This window comes from Scyliorhinus torazame, chromosome 22, assembly GCF_047496885.1.
Source record: "Scyliorhinus torazame isolate Kashiwa2021f chromosome 22, sScyTor2.1, whole genome shotgun sequence".
Classification (NCBI taxonomy): domain Eukaryota; kingdom Metazoa; phylum Chordata; class Chondrichthyes; order Carcharhiniformes; family Scyliorhinidae; genus Scyliorhinus; species Scyliorhinus torazame.
The window spans coordinates 96,125,891-96,146,657 of NC_092728.1; the positions used below are offsets into that span (position 1 = coordinate 96,125,891).

The window sequence follows — 20,767 nt, forward strand, 5'->3', positions numbered from 1 at the left end:
TCACTTATGGGAATGGGCGTCTCTTACTAGGCCAGCATTTATTGCCCATCAACAAGGTTGAGCTGCTTACTTGAACCACTGCAGTCCATGTGGTGTAGGTGCACCCACAGTGCTGTTAGAGAGGGAGTTTGAGCATGTTGGCCCAGCCGCAGTGGAGATAGATGATCTTTCTCACATTTAGCCACCCTCATCTCAAGTGTCCAAACTCGCCCCCTGTCCTTTCTTGTTTCTTTCTCTCTCTCAATAGAGCTCTTGATGTAGAATGTCGTTGGATTCCTAAATCGGCCACAGCAAGGACTTCCAACAAAGCAAGTTTATTCCTGAGCTCAGCAGCTATATGCAACACTTGTGCTCTGCCCGTGCTCCCGGGGAGAACACCGCACTCCCGCTACGGGATCTCTTTTGCAGCCATGTTCTCACGTGACCACTCAGTCGGCACTTGGCATTGTTTCCTTTAAGTTCTGCTTCCTTGTCCTCCCTGAGGCCCAGAGACATGTCCCTGAATCTGCATTATACTCAAATCAAGATTGATTGCACAGCTTCTCACCCTAACTAATCCCTTCCAGGCCTACTCTGTGCCTGCCTCTGTGAGGAAAAGAATAACTATATTTTTTAACAAAAGGAAACTAAAAATACAGAATTTTGATTATTTACATTGCTGAGACATTTTGTTCGAAGGTGAAAGAAAATATTCCTAACGTTAGCTTGGTTTTAGTGCTGAGATTGAGAAGCGATAAGTCAACACCAAATCACATGTGGTTCCTCTTGTTTTCAAACAGTGCCTCCCATCGTACTTGGCCCCACTCCAGAGAACGTTAGTGCTGTGATGAACAACCCCATTTGGCTAACATGTGAATCCCGAGCAGTTCCTGCGGCAGACATCATGTGGTACAAAGACGGGCAGCTGTTCCAGTCCAGCCCCGACGTCCTCATTCTCCCAGGTGAGACTTTGATCAGGAAAAGGTCAAGTGGGGGCAGCTCTGAGTCACGCAGAATGACCTTTGACTTCTCCAGTGGTGGCATTGTTTGAGGGTGCTGCCCACGGCCCTTCATTCCCCCCTTCCCCCCCCCCCTCTTCATGAAGGTACCAAGGAGGCAATTCCTGACAAAATGGTTGTTCTCAAGTTGTGTCTAGCAAGTATATCAGACTTAGGACACTCATTCTCCAGGCTACCTTTTGTCATGATAACCACATCAGCATATCATGGTGCAATCACACACACACTGATGGACAGGTAGTTGGACCAAACAACACACACACAACATCGCAGCCAATCATCAGTGAGAGCACACGCACTATAAAACAGGGAACACCACAGTTCCCGCTCATTCTACCAGGAGATAGCTCAGAGCACAGAGCTCACAGCATGCCACTCAGACATAGACCACATGCTGAGTGCCTGACCAAGATAGTGATAGGGCTGGGTCCACAGGTTAGCTGGTGAAGCACGAACCTCAGCCAGCAGTTAGTAGTTGTTATTGTTTAAGACAATAAAACAGAGTTGTACCATCTACAGCCGTGTTGGATCATTTGTGCATCGGAACACCCAACACGACACCTTTGCCAATCTGATTCGCCCAATCTATATGGAGATTAAAGTAACCCTTCGATATTGCGGTACCTTTCTCTCACGCCCTATTTATTTCTTCCTGTATACTCATTCCTATAGTATAACTACTGTTAGCGACACTATATACTATTCCTACCAGTGACATCTTACCTTTACTATTTCTATCTCTACACAAACTGATTCTACAGCTTTCACTCCTGTGCTAATTACATCTCTAATTAACAGAGCTTCCTATTGAATGCTGAGAACATGTCGGTAAGAGACCCCATCCTGGAGGCTCGCCCGGTGACGGATCCCGCCCCCCCCCCCCACCACCACGGCTGGGTCCGCAACCGCCACTCCGAGTGCCTGCCGGGTGGAAACATGAGTGAACCACACCAGCAGGAACTTGGCCAGTTGCCGGTGGAGAATCGCCGTGGGGATCCCTTTCAATGGCCCCCGACCAGCGCTGCCCCCCCCCGACTGGCGGTGATTCTCCAGTCTGCGGAGAATCGCGGCAAGGCGTTGGACCCGATCGCGGGTCTGACGCCCCATTCTCCGCTCCTGCGCTGAGCGTGATTTCGGCACGGAGGCTCGGAGAATCCTGCCCAAGTGTCTCATTCAATTCTCAGCTTGTGCTCAGGATACTGGAGTTCAGACACCAGTCAGGGCACCAGCAGGGAGGGTGAGATCTTCCATTTTCCTGCATTCAGCTGACATTCAGTGACCCTCGCTGGAAGACATGCGCGTGGTCACTGGGTGAGGACAGCATTGGTTTAGTTACATTGCCCCCAAGTTTGAATCATGCTAATATGTATGGTCCTATGCTCCAATTCACATATAAAGAATTGGGGGAGCTTACCAGAGACTGACCAGTCCCCGTGGAACCATACCCTACAATTGTAAGAATCCTTCCCGTTTATTTCCTTCGTTCCCATATATTTTATTATTTTGGGGCCCATAATCGAAATTCACCTTTAAGGGAAAGGGTGCTTGCCAGGACAGTGTGTTCCTAGGGTATTTTGGAAAGGAGAAGCCAGACTCAGTGCTGGGTGAATCTTAGGAACCGGTTTTGGAGGAGGTCGGTTCAGTTGGTTAACTGGCAACCGGTGGGTTGACCAGGGACAGTGTTCTGCCTGACAACAGTCAGCGATTGGTTCCTGCCGGGTGTTATTTTTCAGGGAGAACTTGCCAGAAGCCTCGAGACCCTCGAAGGAAGAGGAGCTGTGTTTTCTCCCTCTTTCTGCTGCTTCTTGTCTGCTGTCTCCGTGAGACTGGAGTGAAGATCGTGATAAGCTGAAGGAGAAGAAAGTACATAACTGAAGGCCCAACCTTGAGAAAGAAACAAACTGAAAGATGTTCATCTGAATCAAAGATCCTTATCCTTTTATTTTATTATATTTTCTTTACCTCTGAAACATTCTTTTGCCGATGTGTTATCTGTCTGTGTGTGGAGAGTGGGAAAAGTTAGAAAGGGGGGGTTGAGAATTAGATAGCAGATAGCTAATTGTAGTTTTTTGCTTGTTAACTCCACCAAAGACACGGGTATTAATATAAAATCTAATTTTATAGCAGCACGGTAGCACAAGTGATTAGCACTGTGGCTTCACAGCGCCAGGGTTCCAGGTTCGATTCCCCGCTGGGTCACTGTCTGTGAGGAGTCTGCACATTCTCCCTGTGTGTGCGTGGGTTTCCTCCGGGTGCTCCGGTTTCCTCACACAGTCCAAAGACGTGCAGGTTAGGTGGATTGGCCTTGCTAAATTGCCCTTAGTGGCCAAAAAGAAAAAAAGGTCAGGAGGGGTTATTGGGTTACGGGGATAGGGTGGAAGTGAGGGCTTAAGTGGGTCGGTGCAGACTCGATGGGCCGAATGGCCTCCTTCTGCACTGTATGTTCTATGTTCTAATTTCCCCTGTGTTGCGACTCCGAGTCAAATGTGGCGGGAATTGGCCATAAACAGTGGATCAGTACCTCAAGAAGGTGAAAGGGAAGATGCATGTTCCCTTTAAATATTAGTGCTTTAAAATGACAGACATACCAAACCTATTTGAACATTAGACCATAAGTCATAGGGGCAGAAGTAGGCCATTCGGCCCAGCGAGTCTGCTCCGCCAATCAATGAGGTCATGACTGAAAGCAAATGTTGCATTTCATCTGGAGACTTTGAAGGTATAAGAATTTCTGGACAGGCGTAAGGAAATTCTGGAGGCTGAACTCAAATCAGAAGCAGTTCTTCATTATGCCAAAGAGAACAGTTCTGGCGGGCATTTGATGGCCCCTCTCACCGGCACGGTTTCCAGTCTGCCAAAGTCAATGGCCTTTTGAACGACTCGCTGCAATTTAAAGGCCCCATTTGATGTGGCTGTAATATTCCATCCTCAGTGTCTACTCTCTTACAGAACCTGCCTCAGAGCACGGGGGACCTTAGTTCGATTCCGACCTTGGGTCACAGTCTGGTGGAGTCTGCACGTTCTCCCCGTGTGTGCGTGGGTTTCCTCCGGGTGCTCCAGTTTCCTCCCACAGTCCAAAAATGTGCAGGTTAGGTGGATTGGCCATGATCAATAACCCTTAGTGTCCAGGGATGTACAGGTTAGGTGGGGTTATGGGGATAGGTCATGGGAGTGGACCTGGGTAGGGGGCTCTTTCAGAGGGTTGGTGCAGACCCAATGGGCTGAATGGCCTCCTTCTGCACAGTCGAGATTCTGTGATTCAATACAGAACAGACACCATCTACGTTTTAACATTTTCTTTGGAATATAGTTGCATAATCTCTCATCTGATCTCTTCCCATTTCTGTTCCAGGAGGTCACATCCTTCATATTCCCAGAGCAAAGACACAGCACAATGGCAAATATGTTTGTATCGTCACCAATGCAGCAGGGAGAGATGAGAAGGACATCTACCTCCATGTATACAGTGAGCATTAATATCATTACACGTCAGCTGGGGAATATGTATGCATAAGGACAAGTCCTTAACAAATCTGGTGCTACGTGAGCAGCATGTCACAATTCCAGTTGGTGTTATAACTGGACAGGGAGATCCCAGAATGCAACCCCGTTTCAATAGACCGTAACTTTTACTTTTTCATATAAAATGTGGAGGAACAGAGTCACGGGACCGCCAATCAGTTTTAACAACAAGAAAAAAACATTTAAATATTGGATTGTAATAGAATACACCTTTACTTCCCCCTCCGCTTAACAATTACACACAGATTTTAAGATGGATTAATTGTAATTACCGTTAATAATAAAAGGTCACTTGTGTTTAAATTTCACAAATATGTTGACTGTTGTCAATTTAATTCAACCAAAGATTAACTAGGATTACAAAGTGCATCTCTAATCTACAATGGTCTCATGAACACAAAGTCCCTTTTAAGCACACAAGATGACTGTGGGCAAATACACGCACACTGCTCTGATTTCTCCTCAGAATCCCTTCGATGAGAGTTTCCAAATTCCACTCCCAAACGTTCACTTTAAAATCTTCTCTCGTCAAGGTCCTTTGATTTAGTGGTTTGCATTCCGAAATCCAGTCCAAGTTTTACAAATGACACTTTTGAACAGAGCTTTTAATCAATCTCTTTTGAATCTTTGCTTCAAAAGCCCCGCCCACTATTAAACACCATGGCGACAGTTACTCTGAGGCCGTCACGGTCTGTGCTGGAGAGATGGCCACTTTTAGATGTGAGTCAGAGGCAGTTCCGGTTCCTACTGTCGTGTGGTACAAGAATGACCACCAGCTGGCCTTGGTAAATGGCGCCCGTACCCTGTCAAATGGCCAAATACTCCAAATCCAAGATGCTCAGGTAATGTCTGCGTTCAATATTTTAAATCTTGAGAGAGCAATTTAAATGTACGCCACTCGGTGGATAGATTTGATTTATGTTCATCTCGCGTTTGTTTGTTAACATTCTTTCATATGACTTGAAGTAAAATGGTCTGGAAAGAAAACACTCATATGGCCGGGGTTTTCCCCGTTATCGGCAAAGGTTGATGTTGGGTGGGAAAAGCGTTGTTGAAGCCACTGACGGCAATGGCCACTTTCCCCGTCATACAGTGCGGGACTTTACAAAAAACTTTGAGTCACATGTCCCACGACGTGTCATGCTGGGGTGGTTTCGGATTTACCTGCCCCGCCATCAACGGACACTTGATGATCCGTCGCACCATTTTTAAGTGCTGCTCTTATGCCTAGCGAGCAAACCAGTTCACCCAGGTACCCCCACCAACACCACCCCGGCACACCCCGTGGCACTTAACTGGGCAATACCCAGGCATCAGATGGGCTGTGCCCGAGGCACTGCAGTGCCAAGGGAGTGCTGGGAGTGCCAGGGTAGTACCCGGACATGACCCTCTCCTCCCTGAACACTGAACTCACCTGAGCTCCCCTGGGAGTACTGCTCACCAGGTGCACACCTTTGGAGACCGGTCGTGCTTCACACTGTTCTGCCATCTCGCTGTCGTGGAAGGATCTTTTGATGGGGGGGGGGGGTCGTGTCATGTGTTGCCAACATAAAAAGTGACTGTGCACTTGTGGCGATGTTTACTGCTCCCATCGCGAGCCCACCCAGCCATAGTTACACCCCAGTCCTCAACAATGATTAGAGTCTCTAGCAATATTCTTGAAGATCGTTGAGTTGCAATGGACCCTCCACATCTCCTGCACTGACCCCAAGAGCTTGGCCTACTTTTTACAGCAAGCACCTTTTGTCCCTCTGAGCAAATACAGTGTCATTCTTTCCCTTTACCTTTAACCTCCAATCTCTAGCCCATTCTCTCACACCCATTCTCGTGTTTTGGAACTTTAGTGATATTGCTGTGACTGAATTTTCAAAAGCACCAAAAAACGTGTTGCTTCCTATCGATCTGCCTACCACTAACATCCTGACCTTTGCTCCATCTGATTCTAGGTTACAGATTCTGGGCAATATATGTGTAAAGTTACCAACCTGGCTGGACACACGAAAAGGACCTTCAGGCTGAGCGTGCACTGTAAGCATGGAGAGGCTTTAGACCATTGTTTGCTGAGCATATTACACTTCAGCATTTTTCGGGGCGCGTTTCTGGAAGGTTCTGATGCAGAACCTACCTTGAGGAAATGGAATGGCCGGAAGAGAACCCATGATTTAACGCATTGTGCGAGTGGAAGGATCAGAATCGATGGGCCGAGTGGCATTTTCCTGTTCCGCGCTTGCTTCCTGTTATGATATTGGTGCTCCTGTGTGTCATTTCCATGGATCCACTAGGATTTGGAACGGGCTTTCCCAGACTGTTAGTTTCCTGGGTGGAATTTTAACCTGTCGTCCTTGCCAGGAATGGAGTGGAGGAGAGATTATAACAGAACAGCTCCATTTGCCGCTACTCTCCTGCTATGCGCTGATTTTAATGCTGCTGCTTTTGGTGGGTGCCAGCTATGGTATTTTAACAAGGGGGGGGGGGGGGGGAGAGAAGTCGCAATGGCTTTCCTGCTAAACTTTGAAGCAGGTCAGCAGATGGTATAAACAGCGAAGGCGCTCTGCAGGCAAGCAAAACGGTTTCCTGTGTGAGATCTTTAGGAACGAGGATGCTCTCCCCTCACCCACACGGAAAGACCCAGGCTCCTACCGCTTCCCCTCACTAAGACCCTCCCAGAATTCCCACGGCAGCTTATCTGGAAGGCAGCAGCTTTGACCTCCTTCCTGCTGACCACTCTTCTGTCTTCTCTCCTATGACTAGGTGGACCATGCCTGAAGCCCGCCTGCTGCCCGGTATCTTCTGTTGAGCATCTTCCTTTTAGGAACGGACTTTGGTCTCTCTCTCACTAACTACTGCTGACATTCCCAGAAGGTGCAGCAGCTCAGGGTGACTGCACGTACTCTTCTCCCCTCTCTTCCATCAAACCCAGGTTGTCCCATTATGTAATGGAGATCATGGGCCAGATTTCCAAAGGACCCCCCCTCTACCCTCCCCACCTCCGCCCCCCCAATCTCCCGGGACGTGGTACGGGCAGGATTTGAAAATCGCCGTCCCGGAGGTCATCATGCGATCCCGATGTCTCCAGGACTGTTTCGAATTTTCAAAGGTCTGGCGGGATGGGGCGGAGGGAGTGGGGAACATGCTCGCTGCCCATGTACCACCCCTTAAGCACATGAAGGGGCTTGTTAATGGGCCTGTCAATTTAGGAATGAAATTTGCACATTTCTCCATGGAGCCCGGACAGTTTTGTGCACATTCGGGCACAGCTGTTTGTCACAGGACCCTAAAAAATGTATTTGGAATTGTTCTTCGATTACTCTGTGGGGCCATCCAGCAGCAGCAGGATTACTGCTCCTAATCTCCTCTTCCATGGTTGGTGTCCATCTCCGTTGTCTTCCGAGAGCTAATCAGGTGCTGGGCTCCAGCCCCCGACCATTTAAAAAAAATTAATTCAAAGGATGTAGGCCGGCATTTATTATCTATCCCTAATTGCCCTTGAGAAGTGGGTGGTGAGCTTCCTTCTTAAGCTGCTGCAGTCCATGTGGTGTAGGTACACCCACAACACAATTAGCGAGCGAGTTCCAAGATTTTGAACCAGCAGCAGTGAAGGAACGGCGATATGTTTCCAAGTCGGGATGGTGAGTGACTCAAAGGGGAACCTTCAGGTGATGGGGTTCCCAGGTGTCTGCTGCTCTTGCCTTTCTAGATGGTAGTGGTTGTGGATTTGGAAGGCGTTGTCTCAGGAGGTTTGGCGAGTTGCTGCAGTGCACCTTGTAGATGGTACACACGGCTGCCCCTGTGCGTTGGTGATGGAGGGAGTGAATGTTTGTGGATGGGGTGCCAATCAATCGAGCTGCTTTGTCCTGGATGGTGTCGTGCTTCTTGAATGTTGTTAGGAGCTGCACTCATCCATTTTGAATGTTACAATTGTGTGGCAATGGGCGGCACGGTGGCACAGTGGTTGGCACTGCTGCCTCACAGCGCTGAGGACCCGGTGTCACTGTCCGTGTGGAGTTTGCACATTCTCCCCGTGTCAGCGTGGGTCTCACCCCCACAACCCAAAGATGTGCAGGGTAGGTGAATTTTGATTTTATAATTTAGAGTACCCAATTCATTTTTTCCAATTAAGGGGCAATTTAGCGTGGCCAATCCACCTAGCCTGCACATCTTTGGGTTGTGGGGGCAAAACCCACGCAAACACGGGGAGAATGTGCAAACTCCACACGGACAGTGATCCAGAGCCGGGATCGAACCTGGAACCTCGGCATCGTGAGGCAGCAGCGCTAACTACTGCACCATCGTGCTGCCCAAGGGTAGGTGAGTTGGCCACGTTAAATTGCCGCTTAATTGGAAAAAAATGAATTGGGTACTCGAAATTTATGTTAAGAAAGAATTGTGTGGCAAGAATGATGTAACCTGGGCACAGGGTCAGGACCAGGAATCAAGTGGGGTGCCGAGTCCATAAATCCACTTGGAGCATTTGGCCGTATAAATCTATACGCAACTATACTATTCAATTGGTCATCATTCCAAAGCAAATATTTTCACTATTTTCTATATTTTGATTTAAACGTATCAATTTTTAAAAACGAAGGCGAATCAAATTTAGTAGAAATCCGAGTGTAACAAGTTGCCAAGGGGGAAACTAATAGTGAAAATTGGAAAAGGCGACAAATTGTTTACCGTAGATGTTCAGTTCGGTCGCTCTTTATTTTTATGTTTTTGATTCTTCCCCCTTTTATTTCAGCCACACCAACTTTGGAAGAACCCTCGGAGGAGCTTATCAGCCAGACAGCTGGCAGTGCCCTGGTTCTGTCGTGCCATGCATTGGGAGTTCCGCCACCCATCATCACCTGGCTGAAAGATGGAGAGCCAATAGGTAGGACTGGACATGGTCAATGTGGTCATTGGCTGTGTGACTCTCCACTACAGGGCATGTTAGAGGGAAATAGCCCAATGCTTTCAAATGGAAGCTCGATGATTACGTGAGAGAAAAGGTAATGGGAAGGTATGCAGGAAGGCCAAGGTGGGGTAGATGGAATGAGAAGAAAGCACAACACGGACGTGTTGGGTTGAATGACCCGTTCCTGTGCTGTATATTCAATGCAAGAATAAACTTTTGCTTTTGCTCAAAATGTGAAATGTCGATGAGCCAGGTAGCACATTACTGAATAAATATGGGCAAGGTGGTTGGGTTTTTCACGGGAGAATACGGATGAAAAGAAAGTCCTCAATATCGGTCTACACAAATCCTTCTTGTACACTGTGAAAGAATAGCTGGAGTCCCAGTACCGATCCCTACAGTGCAGAAGGAGGCCATTCAGCCCGACTCTCCTGTAGAGCACCTTACTTAGGCCCACACCCCATAATCCCAACTAACATTTTTGGACACCAAAGGGCAATTTAGCACCACCAATCAACCCAACCCACACATCTTTGGACAGAGGGAGGAAACCCACGCAGACACGGGGGAGAAAGTGCAAACTCTACATTGACAGTCACCCGAGGCCGGAATTGAACCCGGGTCCCTGCAGCTGTGAGGCAGCAGTGCTACCCACTGTGCCACCGTGCCGCCCTTCCTGGTGAACGGGTAAGCTGGTGAGGTGGTTAAAAAAAAAAGTGGGTTATTGGGTTTATAAATAGCGCAATAGAAAAATATAAATACAAAGAGATGGTGCTCGAACTTTCTAAATCGCTGGTCAGGCCTCAGTGGGAGCCTTGTGGACAATTCTGGGCTCCCCACTTCATTAAAAACGTAAAGGCCTCAGCAAGGGATGAGAGGAGGTTCAACAGAAAGTTACCAGGGATGAGAGGCTGACAACGACAGGTTGGAAAAGTTAGACCTGTTCTTGGAACAGATGAAGTGACCGGATAAAGATTTTCAAGATGTTTTGATAAATTAGAGAGAGAACAACCATCCCCCCCTCTGGTGAGTGCATCAGAGGCCAAAGATTCCACCACCACTGGAAAAAGCCATAATAAAGAGCCAAGACAGAGAGACATTTCTTTCAAAGAGAGTTGTCATTATCTGGGACGTTCGACTGGAAAGGTGGTGGAAGCTGATCGTGTGAATGATTATAAAAGGGAGATGAGGATAAGGGACTTACAGAGTTACAGATAAAACAACTGGGAGAGGGGAGATGACCGGTGCCCTTGCAAAGAGCCAGCACAGACGTGATGAGCGGAATGACATTCCTTCGCGCAATCCCTTTCCGTGATCCAATGGCGCGATGGCCGCTGTGTTGCTGCCCGTGGTTGGATGAATCGGGAGGTGAAGAAAAAGAAAGACTTGCATTTACACAGCGCCTTTTATGACGCTGTCAAAGCGCTTGACAGATAATGAAATTGCTTTGAAGTGTAAACGCTGTCGGCATGCAGGACCTGTGGTGCAGTGGGTAGGCGCCCCTGCCTCAGAGACAGAAGCTCGAGGTTCAAGTCCCACCCCAGGACCTGTTGGCCATGGCAGGAGCCTTCATGGTGTGGTTCAACAGCCTGATTGATAATCAGCACACTAACCACTCCAACCTTTTCCAAAATACGTGAGCGAATATAGGACTGCTGCAACGTTGGAAGCTTGGCGGCCAACTTGTGTACAACCTAGAAATGTCAATGTTCTAATGATCAGACAACCGGTTACTTAGGATGTTTATTGAATATTGGTCAGGACACTGGGGATAACTCCCCAACTCCTCTGCCAATTAGTGTGCCGTGGGATCATTTTTGCATTCACCCGAGCAAGCAAACGGGGCCTCATCTGAGAGGCGGCGTCTCCGACAGTGCAGCACACCCTCAGTGCCACACTGCAGCGTCCGAGAGGAGTTTTGTCCTCGGGTTGGGGCGTGGGGCTCGAACACACAACCTTGTGATCCAGGGGCTAGAATGCCAGCCGCTGAGCCATACCTGGTGTGAGGTGGTGCAGCGAAGAGGCAGGGCCACGTTCAATGCGCTGAGTCATGGAATCAGGGAGTTGAATGAGGAAATGAAAGTTTTCGAGTCTGAATATTTTAACAAACTTTTCCCCTTGGTAATCGAACAAGTGCAGCAGAGTGAAAGATGGAGTTGATAGATTGTACCTGGTGTATGGAAAGACTGGGCTCAGTGGGCAAATGGTCTCTTATTCTGATATTTGCGCAGCTGCAGTTTTTGCTACAGAATCACTTATACATTGGGCTTTTTCATTTTTTTCTGAGTTGCTGCTTAGCTCCCTGCCTCAAGGATTTCTTGGGAAATCTGGGCAATGGGTCATTTTCCTGATCTAGGAGCAGACATGGAACTCTTATGAGGAAAGGTTCCAGTCGTTCTTTAAAGCCAATCAGACACCAGCAGACCAGCTCAGCTGGGAGGAAAACTTTCATCTTACTACAGAATTTAGTCCACCCAGCTAAACCTGGAGACCAGTCATTTGATGAGTTAATGACTGTCTTGCAAGAACATTGGCGGGATTCTCCTCTACCCGGCGGGGCGGGCCACTCCGGCGCCGAGGAATGGCGTGAACCACTCCAGCGTCGGGCCGCCCCGAAGGTGCGGAATCCTCCGCACCTTCAGGGGCTAGGCCGGCGGCAGAGTGACAACCGACGCCGAAGGGTCTGCACCGGCTGGCGAGTTGACGCATGCGCAGGAGCGCCAACGTGTGCTGGCATCATCCCAGGGGTTCTTCTCTGCAACAGCCATGGCGGAGGTTGACAGCGGCCGGTGCGGAGGGAAAGAGTGTCCCCACGGCACAGGCCCGTCCGCGGATCGGTGGGCCCAGATCGCGGGCCAGGCCAACGTGGGGGCACCCCCCGGGGCCAGATCCCCCCGCCCCCCCCCCCCCCCCCCCCGAGGACTCTGCAGGCCGCCCGCGGAGCCAGGTCCCGCCGGTAAGGACCTGTTGTGATTTACGCCGGCGTGACCTGCCGAAAACGGGCGTCCACTTGGCCCATCGCAGGCCGGAGAATCGCCGGGGTGGGGGGGGGGGGGGGCCGTGCCAGCAGCCGCTGACTGGCGCCCCGCGATTCCTGCCCCAGCCAAAACTACACGCCGGAGAATTCGGCAGCCGGCGGGGATGGAATTTGCCCAGCGATTGTCCGACCCAGCGGGGGGCCGAATAATCACACCCCATTTCTCTCCCCGTCCCCTATTAATAGCTGAAAGGTTCCGCTTTCACCGTAGTGCACAGGAGGAAGGGGAAAACATTTCAAAATTTGTAGCGAAAGCTAGAAAAGTACTTTTAATGTGGCCAGACTTTGGAAGATACACTCCCCGACTGATTAGTTTGTGGCCTCAGCATTGTTCGGGAGATCTTAATTTAGGAACATTAAGCTAAACTGGGTAATCGTGAACCAACTTGTTGATTCTATGAATGATCTTTAACCACTGCTGAGAAAGTATTCAAAGGTATTCGAGGAGTCACTGATAGGGGGTCGAAGTGAAACTCAAGATAAAGGCAGAGACAGCGTGCCTAAGTGTTTGAAAGCGCGTACTGTACTCTATGCGATTCGACCTAGGGTGGAAGAAGAACCTGAGACATTACTGAAGACCAGAGTCACTGGAGCTGTTAACCCAGCAATTGGACAACCCCATACATCCCAGTCTTAAAGAAGGACGATGTGGAGATGCCGGCGTTGGACTGGGCTGAGCACAGTAAGAGGTTTTACAACACCAGGTCAAAGTCCAACAGGTTTGTTTCGATGTCACTAGCTTTCGGAGCGCTGTTCCTTCCTCAGGTAAAGAAGGATGGTTCAGTCCAAATGCAGGGATTTCAAAACGACTATTAACCCTGTATTATGTGCTGATCAGTAACCTCTACCACTTATCGAAGATCTTTTTGCAGAATCCCCAGGCGGACAACATTTAGCAAAATTGATCTCTCCCAAATGCAAATGAGCGTAGCGATTGAGTCTCAACCATTAATGACCAGCATGACACACAGGGGTCTATTTCGGTATCGATGGCTTCCATTTGGGATAACGTCAACACCGGCTCTCTTCCAACAATGAATGGATTAGGTCTTGAGTGGGCTATCGGGTGTGCAATGCTACCTGGTCGACATTTTGATTACAGGTTTGAACGTTAGAGCTTGTAAAGAACCTGGAAGCTACTCTTACACAGCTGCAGCTACATAATCCCCGGGTCAAGGAAGAGAAGTGTGAATTTTCTAAAGACAGGAGAATGTGACGCAGTTAAGGTCGGTTCTAGGATTATTAAATTACCATGGAATGTTTGTACTGCACTTAGCCACAAGGCTGACAAGGCCTTTACATACATTGCTTTGTGACAAACAAGCTTGGTCCTGGATCAAAGATTATGAAGATGCTTACCAAAATGTCAAAAGAATTTACAGGTTCACCCGAACAGATCCGGTGATGAGGTATTTGTTGGACATGATTGAAAAAGATACTGTAACTCAAGAGTACAGAAAGAATCCAGATCTTAAACCCTATCTTACCAGGCATGTTGAGTTGACAGTAAAAACTGGAGTATTGTTGTGGGATATTAGAGTAATCATGCTGTCGTGTCTATAAAGTAATGTCCTGGAACAGCTGCAAGGGGCCATTCTGGTGTAGTTAGAGTGAAGGAGTTGGCGAAAAGCTACTTTTGATGGTCCGGATTGGATGCCCAAATAGAGGAAAAGGTAGGCGATACGAGTGAGCGGTAACCGTACGCAATTCACATCTGTTGAATTGGAGGACTATCTGAAGGGGTGCGTCATCGGCAGATCAAATCCCCTACCATCCAGCTATCAATGGCTGAGCTGAACATTTTATACAATTGCCTCAAGCATGCAATGAAGGTTTTGTCGAATCAAGGCTCTCTACATAAACCTGCCAATAGTTTTCTGATGACATACAGAAACACTACACATTCAACTGTACAAAGCTCACCGGCTGTACTGATATTAAAGAGGAAACTACACACACAGTTCGACCTTTTGACTCCCCTTTCAACTTCAGAGACAGTCAATCAGGCAACAACATCAGACCCAAGTGGCTAGACGGGAACAACATTCCAAAAACAGAGGGCGGAATTCTCTGATAATGGGGCTATGTCCCCACGCCGCAAGAAAACCGGCGCAAATCACTCTGGACTTTCCTGGAGAAAGTCCAGAGTGATTCTCCGTTTTGAAGGGGGCCAACAGGGCCCAGGAGTAGTCCACGCAGCTCCGGCTGCCAATACGGGACCCTGCACTTCTGGCCGCGGGTTGGCGCCTGCGCGCTGCAGCCACCTGCTTTGGCGGCCCCGCACAACATGGCGGACCCACACAGCGGGCCGGCCTCGACAATATTGGACCCCCCAGAGGTTCAGGGTGGAACCATGAGTGCACCACGCTGGCGGCAACTCGACCAGTTGTCGGCGGAGAATCGCCGCAGGGGCCTCTTTCAATGGCTCCCGATCGACGCCGTGTCGACTGCGCGCACGCGAATGAATTTGGCGTCGGCACGCTGACCAATTATTGTCTGCACGTAGCGAGAGTACAGAATCTGTACCAGATGTTTTCACCACAGAGAGTACAGACAGACATGCACGACTTGAGGACTACAACTGCCAAAATTACAGAATTTGTTACGACAGAATCACCCACACAACCAGCGACAGTTCTGGGTTGGTTTCGGAAGATGTAACACCGACCAGCATGGGCAGCACGGTGGCGCAGTGGTTAGCACTGCTGCCTCATGGCGCCGAGGACCCGGGTTCAATCCCGGCCCCGGATCACTGTCCGTGTGGTGTTTGCACATTCTCCCCGTGTCTGCGTGGGTCTCACCCCCCACGACACAAAGATGTGCTTTTCCGGCACAGTGTGGCTGGTGGATTGGGCCCCATGGTGTCAAAATGGCAAACGTGGAGCATCGCATTGGACTAAATTCTGAGTGAGGGCAACGAGGGAGAGGTTGAAAACGGGGGAAAAGGCAAACTTCAAACTGTTTTCCGGAAGGATTATTTTTGCCCTGTGAACGATCGGAATACGCAATGGATTCCAGACAGGTGAGTGGAGGTGAAAACTATTGAATCATTTAAAAATTAATCTGATTGGGTAATGGGGAAGACTTGAGGATCAGAGGATGTTAACGCACAGAAGGAGGCCAGTTGGCCGATTGCATATGTGCGGGTTCTCTGCGGGAAGAGTTCAGCTTGTTCCGCCCCCCTGCCAATGTCCTGTAGCCCGGGAAAGTCTCATTCTTCCGGTCATTTTCCTCTTCCCTTTTGAAAACACAACCGTTCTGGGTGGATTAACTATACCCTCCTCATCAGTAAAGGTCCTGGGTGGGAAACAACAATTGGCAAAAGATGCCCATGAAATATGCTATGACCACCTCTTAATCAGTTCTAACATTTTGACTAATACGGGGCTGTCAACATAATTGGTTTCACCCATAGGCTGGGTATGAGGAAATTCTGATAATATTGATCACCATCTGACAGAGAAGTGCCTTTGAGGTACAGGGACCCAATGCAGAGCAGAAAGTACATTTGAAACAAAATATGTAATTTATTTTACAAACTTAGAGTGCCCAATTCTTTTTTTCCAATTGAGGGGCAATTTAGCATAGCCAATCCACCTAGCCTGCACATCTTTTGGGTTTGTGGGGGTGAGGCCCACGCAGACACAGGGAGAATATGGAAAAACAAATTAATTTAAATGATTGATTCAGTGGTAAATGTCAAAAAGGAACTCGATCCCTAGTCAGTGAGAAAAACAGATGCAGGGCTATGGGAAAGATCAGTTCAATAATAGGACCAGCACAGATGTACTGGGCCAAATGGCCCCCTCCTGGGCTGTATGATTCTTATAGCATAAGAGACCTTTTAAAAACTTGTTGTATAACTTTCTCCTTTATTTTGCCGAAATTTAAATAACGATTAAACTTTTAACAGAGAGCAGCAATAGCTGGGATTGGCATATCCTATCTGGTGGCAGTCGCCTGCAGACCATCCAGTTGCGGCTTTTCCATGCTGGAAATTACACCTGCGTGGCGAGGAATTCTGAGGGAGAAGTGCGCAAACATTACTCGCTGATTGTGCAAGGTAAGATTGTTATGCTTCCCACAGAGGTTTCTAAAGTTGAAAATCAAGGATTCCCCAAGATCTCAATGGAAAGAAAATCAATGGACCAGATTTCACTTTGCAAAAATCTTTCTCTTTAAATATTTTTCTTGCCATTTTTCAGTGTTTACAGAATAACAGTTCAACATATAGTGCACCTGATATTTACACTTTTCTTATTTACAAATTTTACATGCATTTTCTCCGGCCTCCCGTCTGGCAGTCAGTCTGCAGTTGTGTGTGTGGTGCTGCCGATCGCCAGCCAAGCAGGATTAAGGAAGCAAAGGCCAGGGCATCAGCCCGCTTCCCCACATGTAGTTCTGGCTGGTCCCATATCCCGACGACTGCAACTCTCGGGCACAGCTCCACCCTCAACCCCACAACCTTGGACATCGCCTCGAACAAGGCTGTCCAGAACCCGACAAGTCTGGGGCAGGCCCAGAACATGTGGCGTGGTTATCAGGGCCCCCCTGGCACCATTCACATTTATCCTCCACCTCCGGGAAGAACCTGTTCATTAGGGTTCTGGTCAGGTGGGCTCTGTGCACCACTTTAAACTGCAGGGGCCTTAACCTTGGGCAGGAGGAGGTGGAGTTAGCCCTACTCAGTGCTTCGCTCCAGAGTCCCCAATCCACTACCGTCCCCTATTCATTCTACCATTTTTGCCTGGCTCTGACCAGTGGTGTCCTTGCCCTTTCCAGAAGTCATCCGTCAATGTCCCCACAGTTCCCCCTCTCCTTACTATCCATGTTAATTAGCTCCGCCAGCAGAGTGTCTCTCAGGGTCCTAGGTTACCTTGTCGTCTCCTTGCCGAGGAAGTGTTTGATTTGCAGGTGCTGGAGTATCTGTCCTGTCGGTAGCTCTTCCGTCAGTTCGTCCAGGGCCGCAAGTCCGTCCCGTTATGTAAAAGTCCCTGACCGCCAGGGTAGGCGGATTGGCCATGCTAAATTGCCCCTTAATTGGAAAAAAAAGAATTAGGTACTCTAAATTTTTTTTTTTTAAAGTCCCTGGCCGCTCATGTCCCTTGTCCTGTCTCCATTTTTTGAATCGGATGTCAGGCACGGCTGGTGGGAATTTATGGTGACCGCAGATGGGGGCCATTGGATGACATCTCGGTTAAACTGAAATGTTGTCTCATTTGGTTCCATGTCCTCAATGTGGCTACCACCACTGGGCAGGATGCGTATTTTGCCGTGGGGAGGGGGGATTGGAGCGCTGCTGTGGCGAGGCCTCAGAGAGTCGTTCCTTTGCAGGAGGACTCCTCCAGTTTCACCCATTCCATGTTGGGCTACCATATCCATCCCTTCACCCTCTCGGCTGTGGTTGCCGAGTGGTAGTATTGCAGGTTTGGTAGGGCCAGACGGCCCATAGTTTTCCTTCTTTGCAGTGTCCATTTGGGGATACTTTGTAAAAATCTTGACTGTAACAAACTAACCTCAATCAACATCAGTCAAGCATTAATTAGCAGGTGAAGGATATTGAACTAAAAACTTAACTTTCACTTTCAAATATTTGATACAACAAAGATATACCTCACGTAATTACATGCACTTGAATAAATGTGGGACCACGGTATTTTCAACTTAGCCTCCGCTTTGTGGGGTCTCTATCTTCCCAGTCAATCGTTTCCACAGGTATTTAAAAAGGAAAAGAGTAACTTAAGTGAGTGTTGTCCTCTAGAAAGAAAATCTGGGGAATTAATAATGGGAAATAAAGAAATGGTGGGTGAATTGAACAGTTATTTTGTGTCTTCACTGTAGAGAATACAAATAACAATTGTGAATCAGGAGGTGAAAAGGAGGGAGGAACTTAAAACAATTACAATTACCAGGAAAAGATACTGAGAAAATAATTCAACCTAAGACATGACAAGTCCCCAGGTCCTGATGGATGTCATCCAAGGGTCATAAAAGAAATGCCTGCTGAGATAGTAGATGCAATGGTTTTAATTTTCAAAGATTCCTTAGATTCTGGAAAGATCATGGCCCGGATTCTCCGAGCCTGCTCCAGGTCGGAGAATCGGCGGGGGGGGGGGGGGAGGGGGCGCGAGAATCCCGGCACGCCGCTCTGACGGCGGGCGCAGATTAGAATTGGCGCCAGTCGTGGGGCCGCTGAAATCGGATCCCGCGGCGATTCTCCACAGGCGACGGGCTGACCTCCCGGGGGGATCTGACTTCGGGGCGGGGGGGGGGGGGGTATCCACGGGGTCCAGGCATGCGATTGGGGTCTTCTGATCGCGGGCGGCTGCGATCTGGAGGGGGCCTACCTCCTTCCGCGCGGGCCCGCTGTTCGGTCGCCGACATGTTGCTCTGCGCCGGTGCGGAGACGGCCGTCGCATGCATGCACGGACCCACGCCGGCCGTGCAGGTTCGGCTTTCGGCTTTCGGCGCCGGAGCAGCGCACAGCACTCCGGCACCGGTCTAGCCCCTGAAGAACAGGAGAAATATTGGGCCTGGAGACCCGTTGACGCCGGTGTCGCTTGCGCCGGTTTTGACGCCGGCCGTGATATCGGAGTGTCCTGGCCCATATCAGATTGGAAAATAGTGAATGTAAATCCTGTGTTCAAGGAAGGAGAGAGACAGAAAGCAGGAAACTGACAGGCCAGTTAGCATAAAATCTGCCGTGGAGAAAATGCTACAATCTATTATTAATGAGGTGATAACAGAGAACTTTGAAAATCCCAAAGTGATCAGCCAGAATCAACATGGTTTTGTGAAAGGAAATCAAGTTTGTCTAATTTATTTGAGTTCTTTGAGGAAGGGACTAGCAACGTCGGTAAGGAGAGCCTTTGGGGGATGTAAACTTGGATTTACAGAAGGCATTTAACAAGGTTCTCCATCAAAGATTACTACACAAAATAAGAACTCATGGCATAGAATCATAGAATTAACAATGCAGAATGAGGCCATTTGGCCCATCGAGTCTGCACCAGCCCTTGGAAAGAGCACCCTACCTAAGCCTACGCCTCCACCCTATCCCTGTAACCCAGTAACCCCACCTAACCTCTTTTGACACTATAATAATAATCTTGTCACAAGTAGGCTTACATTAACACTGCAATGACGTTACTGTGAAAAGCCCCTAGTCGCCACATTCCGGTGCCTGTTCGGATACACAGAGAGAGAATTCAGAATGTCCAAATTACCTGACAGCACGTCTTTCGGGGCTTGTAGGAGGAAACCGGAGCACCCGGAGGAAACCCACGCAGACACGGGGAGAACGTGCAGACTCCGCACAGACAGTGACCCATGCCGGAATCGAACCTGGGTCCCTGAAGCTGTGAAGACACAGTGCTAACCACTGTGCTACCGTGCTGCCCTAAGGGCAATTTGTCATGGCCAATCCACCTAACCTGCACATCTTTGGGAGTAACATTTTCGCTCACAGGTAGCAGAGAGTAGGGAAAAGCTTTGACAAAGAGTCATCGGACTCGAAATGTTAGCTCTTTTCTCTCCCTACAGATGCTGCCAGACCTGCTGTGATTTTCCAGCATTTTCTCTTTCGTTAGGGAAAAGCAGGATCATTTTGGGGTTAGCAAGATGTAATTAGTGGAGTCCCACCGGGATCAGTGCTGGGCCCTCAACTCATGACAACCTGTCTGAACGACTTGGGTGAAGGGACCACAGGTCTGGTTGATAAATTTGTTGATGACACAAAGGTAGTTTGGAGAGTACGTTGTGAAGAGGATTTCAGAGGACCGCAAAGGGACATGGACAGGTGAAGTGCATGGGCAAAAAATTGGCAGATGGAGTATAATGGAGGAAAATGTGAACTTGTCCACTTTGGCAGGAGGAATAAAAATGCAGAATGTTATTTAAATGGAGAAAGATTGCAGAATTCGGGTAAAGAGGGATTTGGGAATCCTTGTACATGAATCACAAAATGTTAGCACGCAGGTATAGCAAGTGATTAAGAAAGCAAATGAGATGGTGTCGTTTATTGCAAGGGAAATGGAATAAAAAAGTAAGGATGGAATGTAAAAGTAAGGATGTTTTGCTGCAGTTATACAGGGCATTAGTGAGACCCCATCTGGAGGACTATCTACAATTGTGGAGTCTGTCATGATATTCAGATAAACATCATGGTGCAAACACACACAGACACTGATGGACAGATCAACGGACCAATCAACACACACGCAACATCACAGCCAATCACCAGTGAGAGCACACGCACTATAAAACGGGGAACATCACAGTTCCCGCTCATTCCAGCAGGAGACAGCTCAGGGCACA

At 48.7% G+C, this 20,767-nt stretch overlaps 1 protein-coding gene across 1 annotated transcript in view; it reads left to right on the top strand.

Moving 5' to 3' along the window:
* The window catches only part of LOC140399244 (hemicentin-1-like), a 492,970-nt gene that overhangs the window by 350,855 nt on the left and 121,348 nt on the right, over positions 1 to 20,767 (top strand). The window contains 6 exon segments of the mRNA XM_072488667.1: positions 780 to 941; positions 4,351 to 4,464; positions 5,160 to 5,362; positions 6,467 to 6,548; positions 9,259 to 9,390; positions 16,365 to 16,514. Of these exon segments, the coding sequence (XP_072344768.1) occupies positions 780 to 941; positions 4,351 to 4,464; positions 5,160 to 5,362; positions 6,467 to 6,548; positions 9,259 to 9,390; positions 16,365 to 16,514 (843 nt within the window).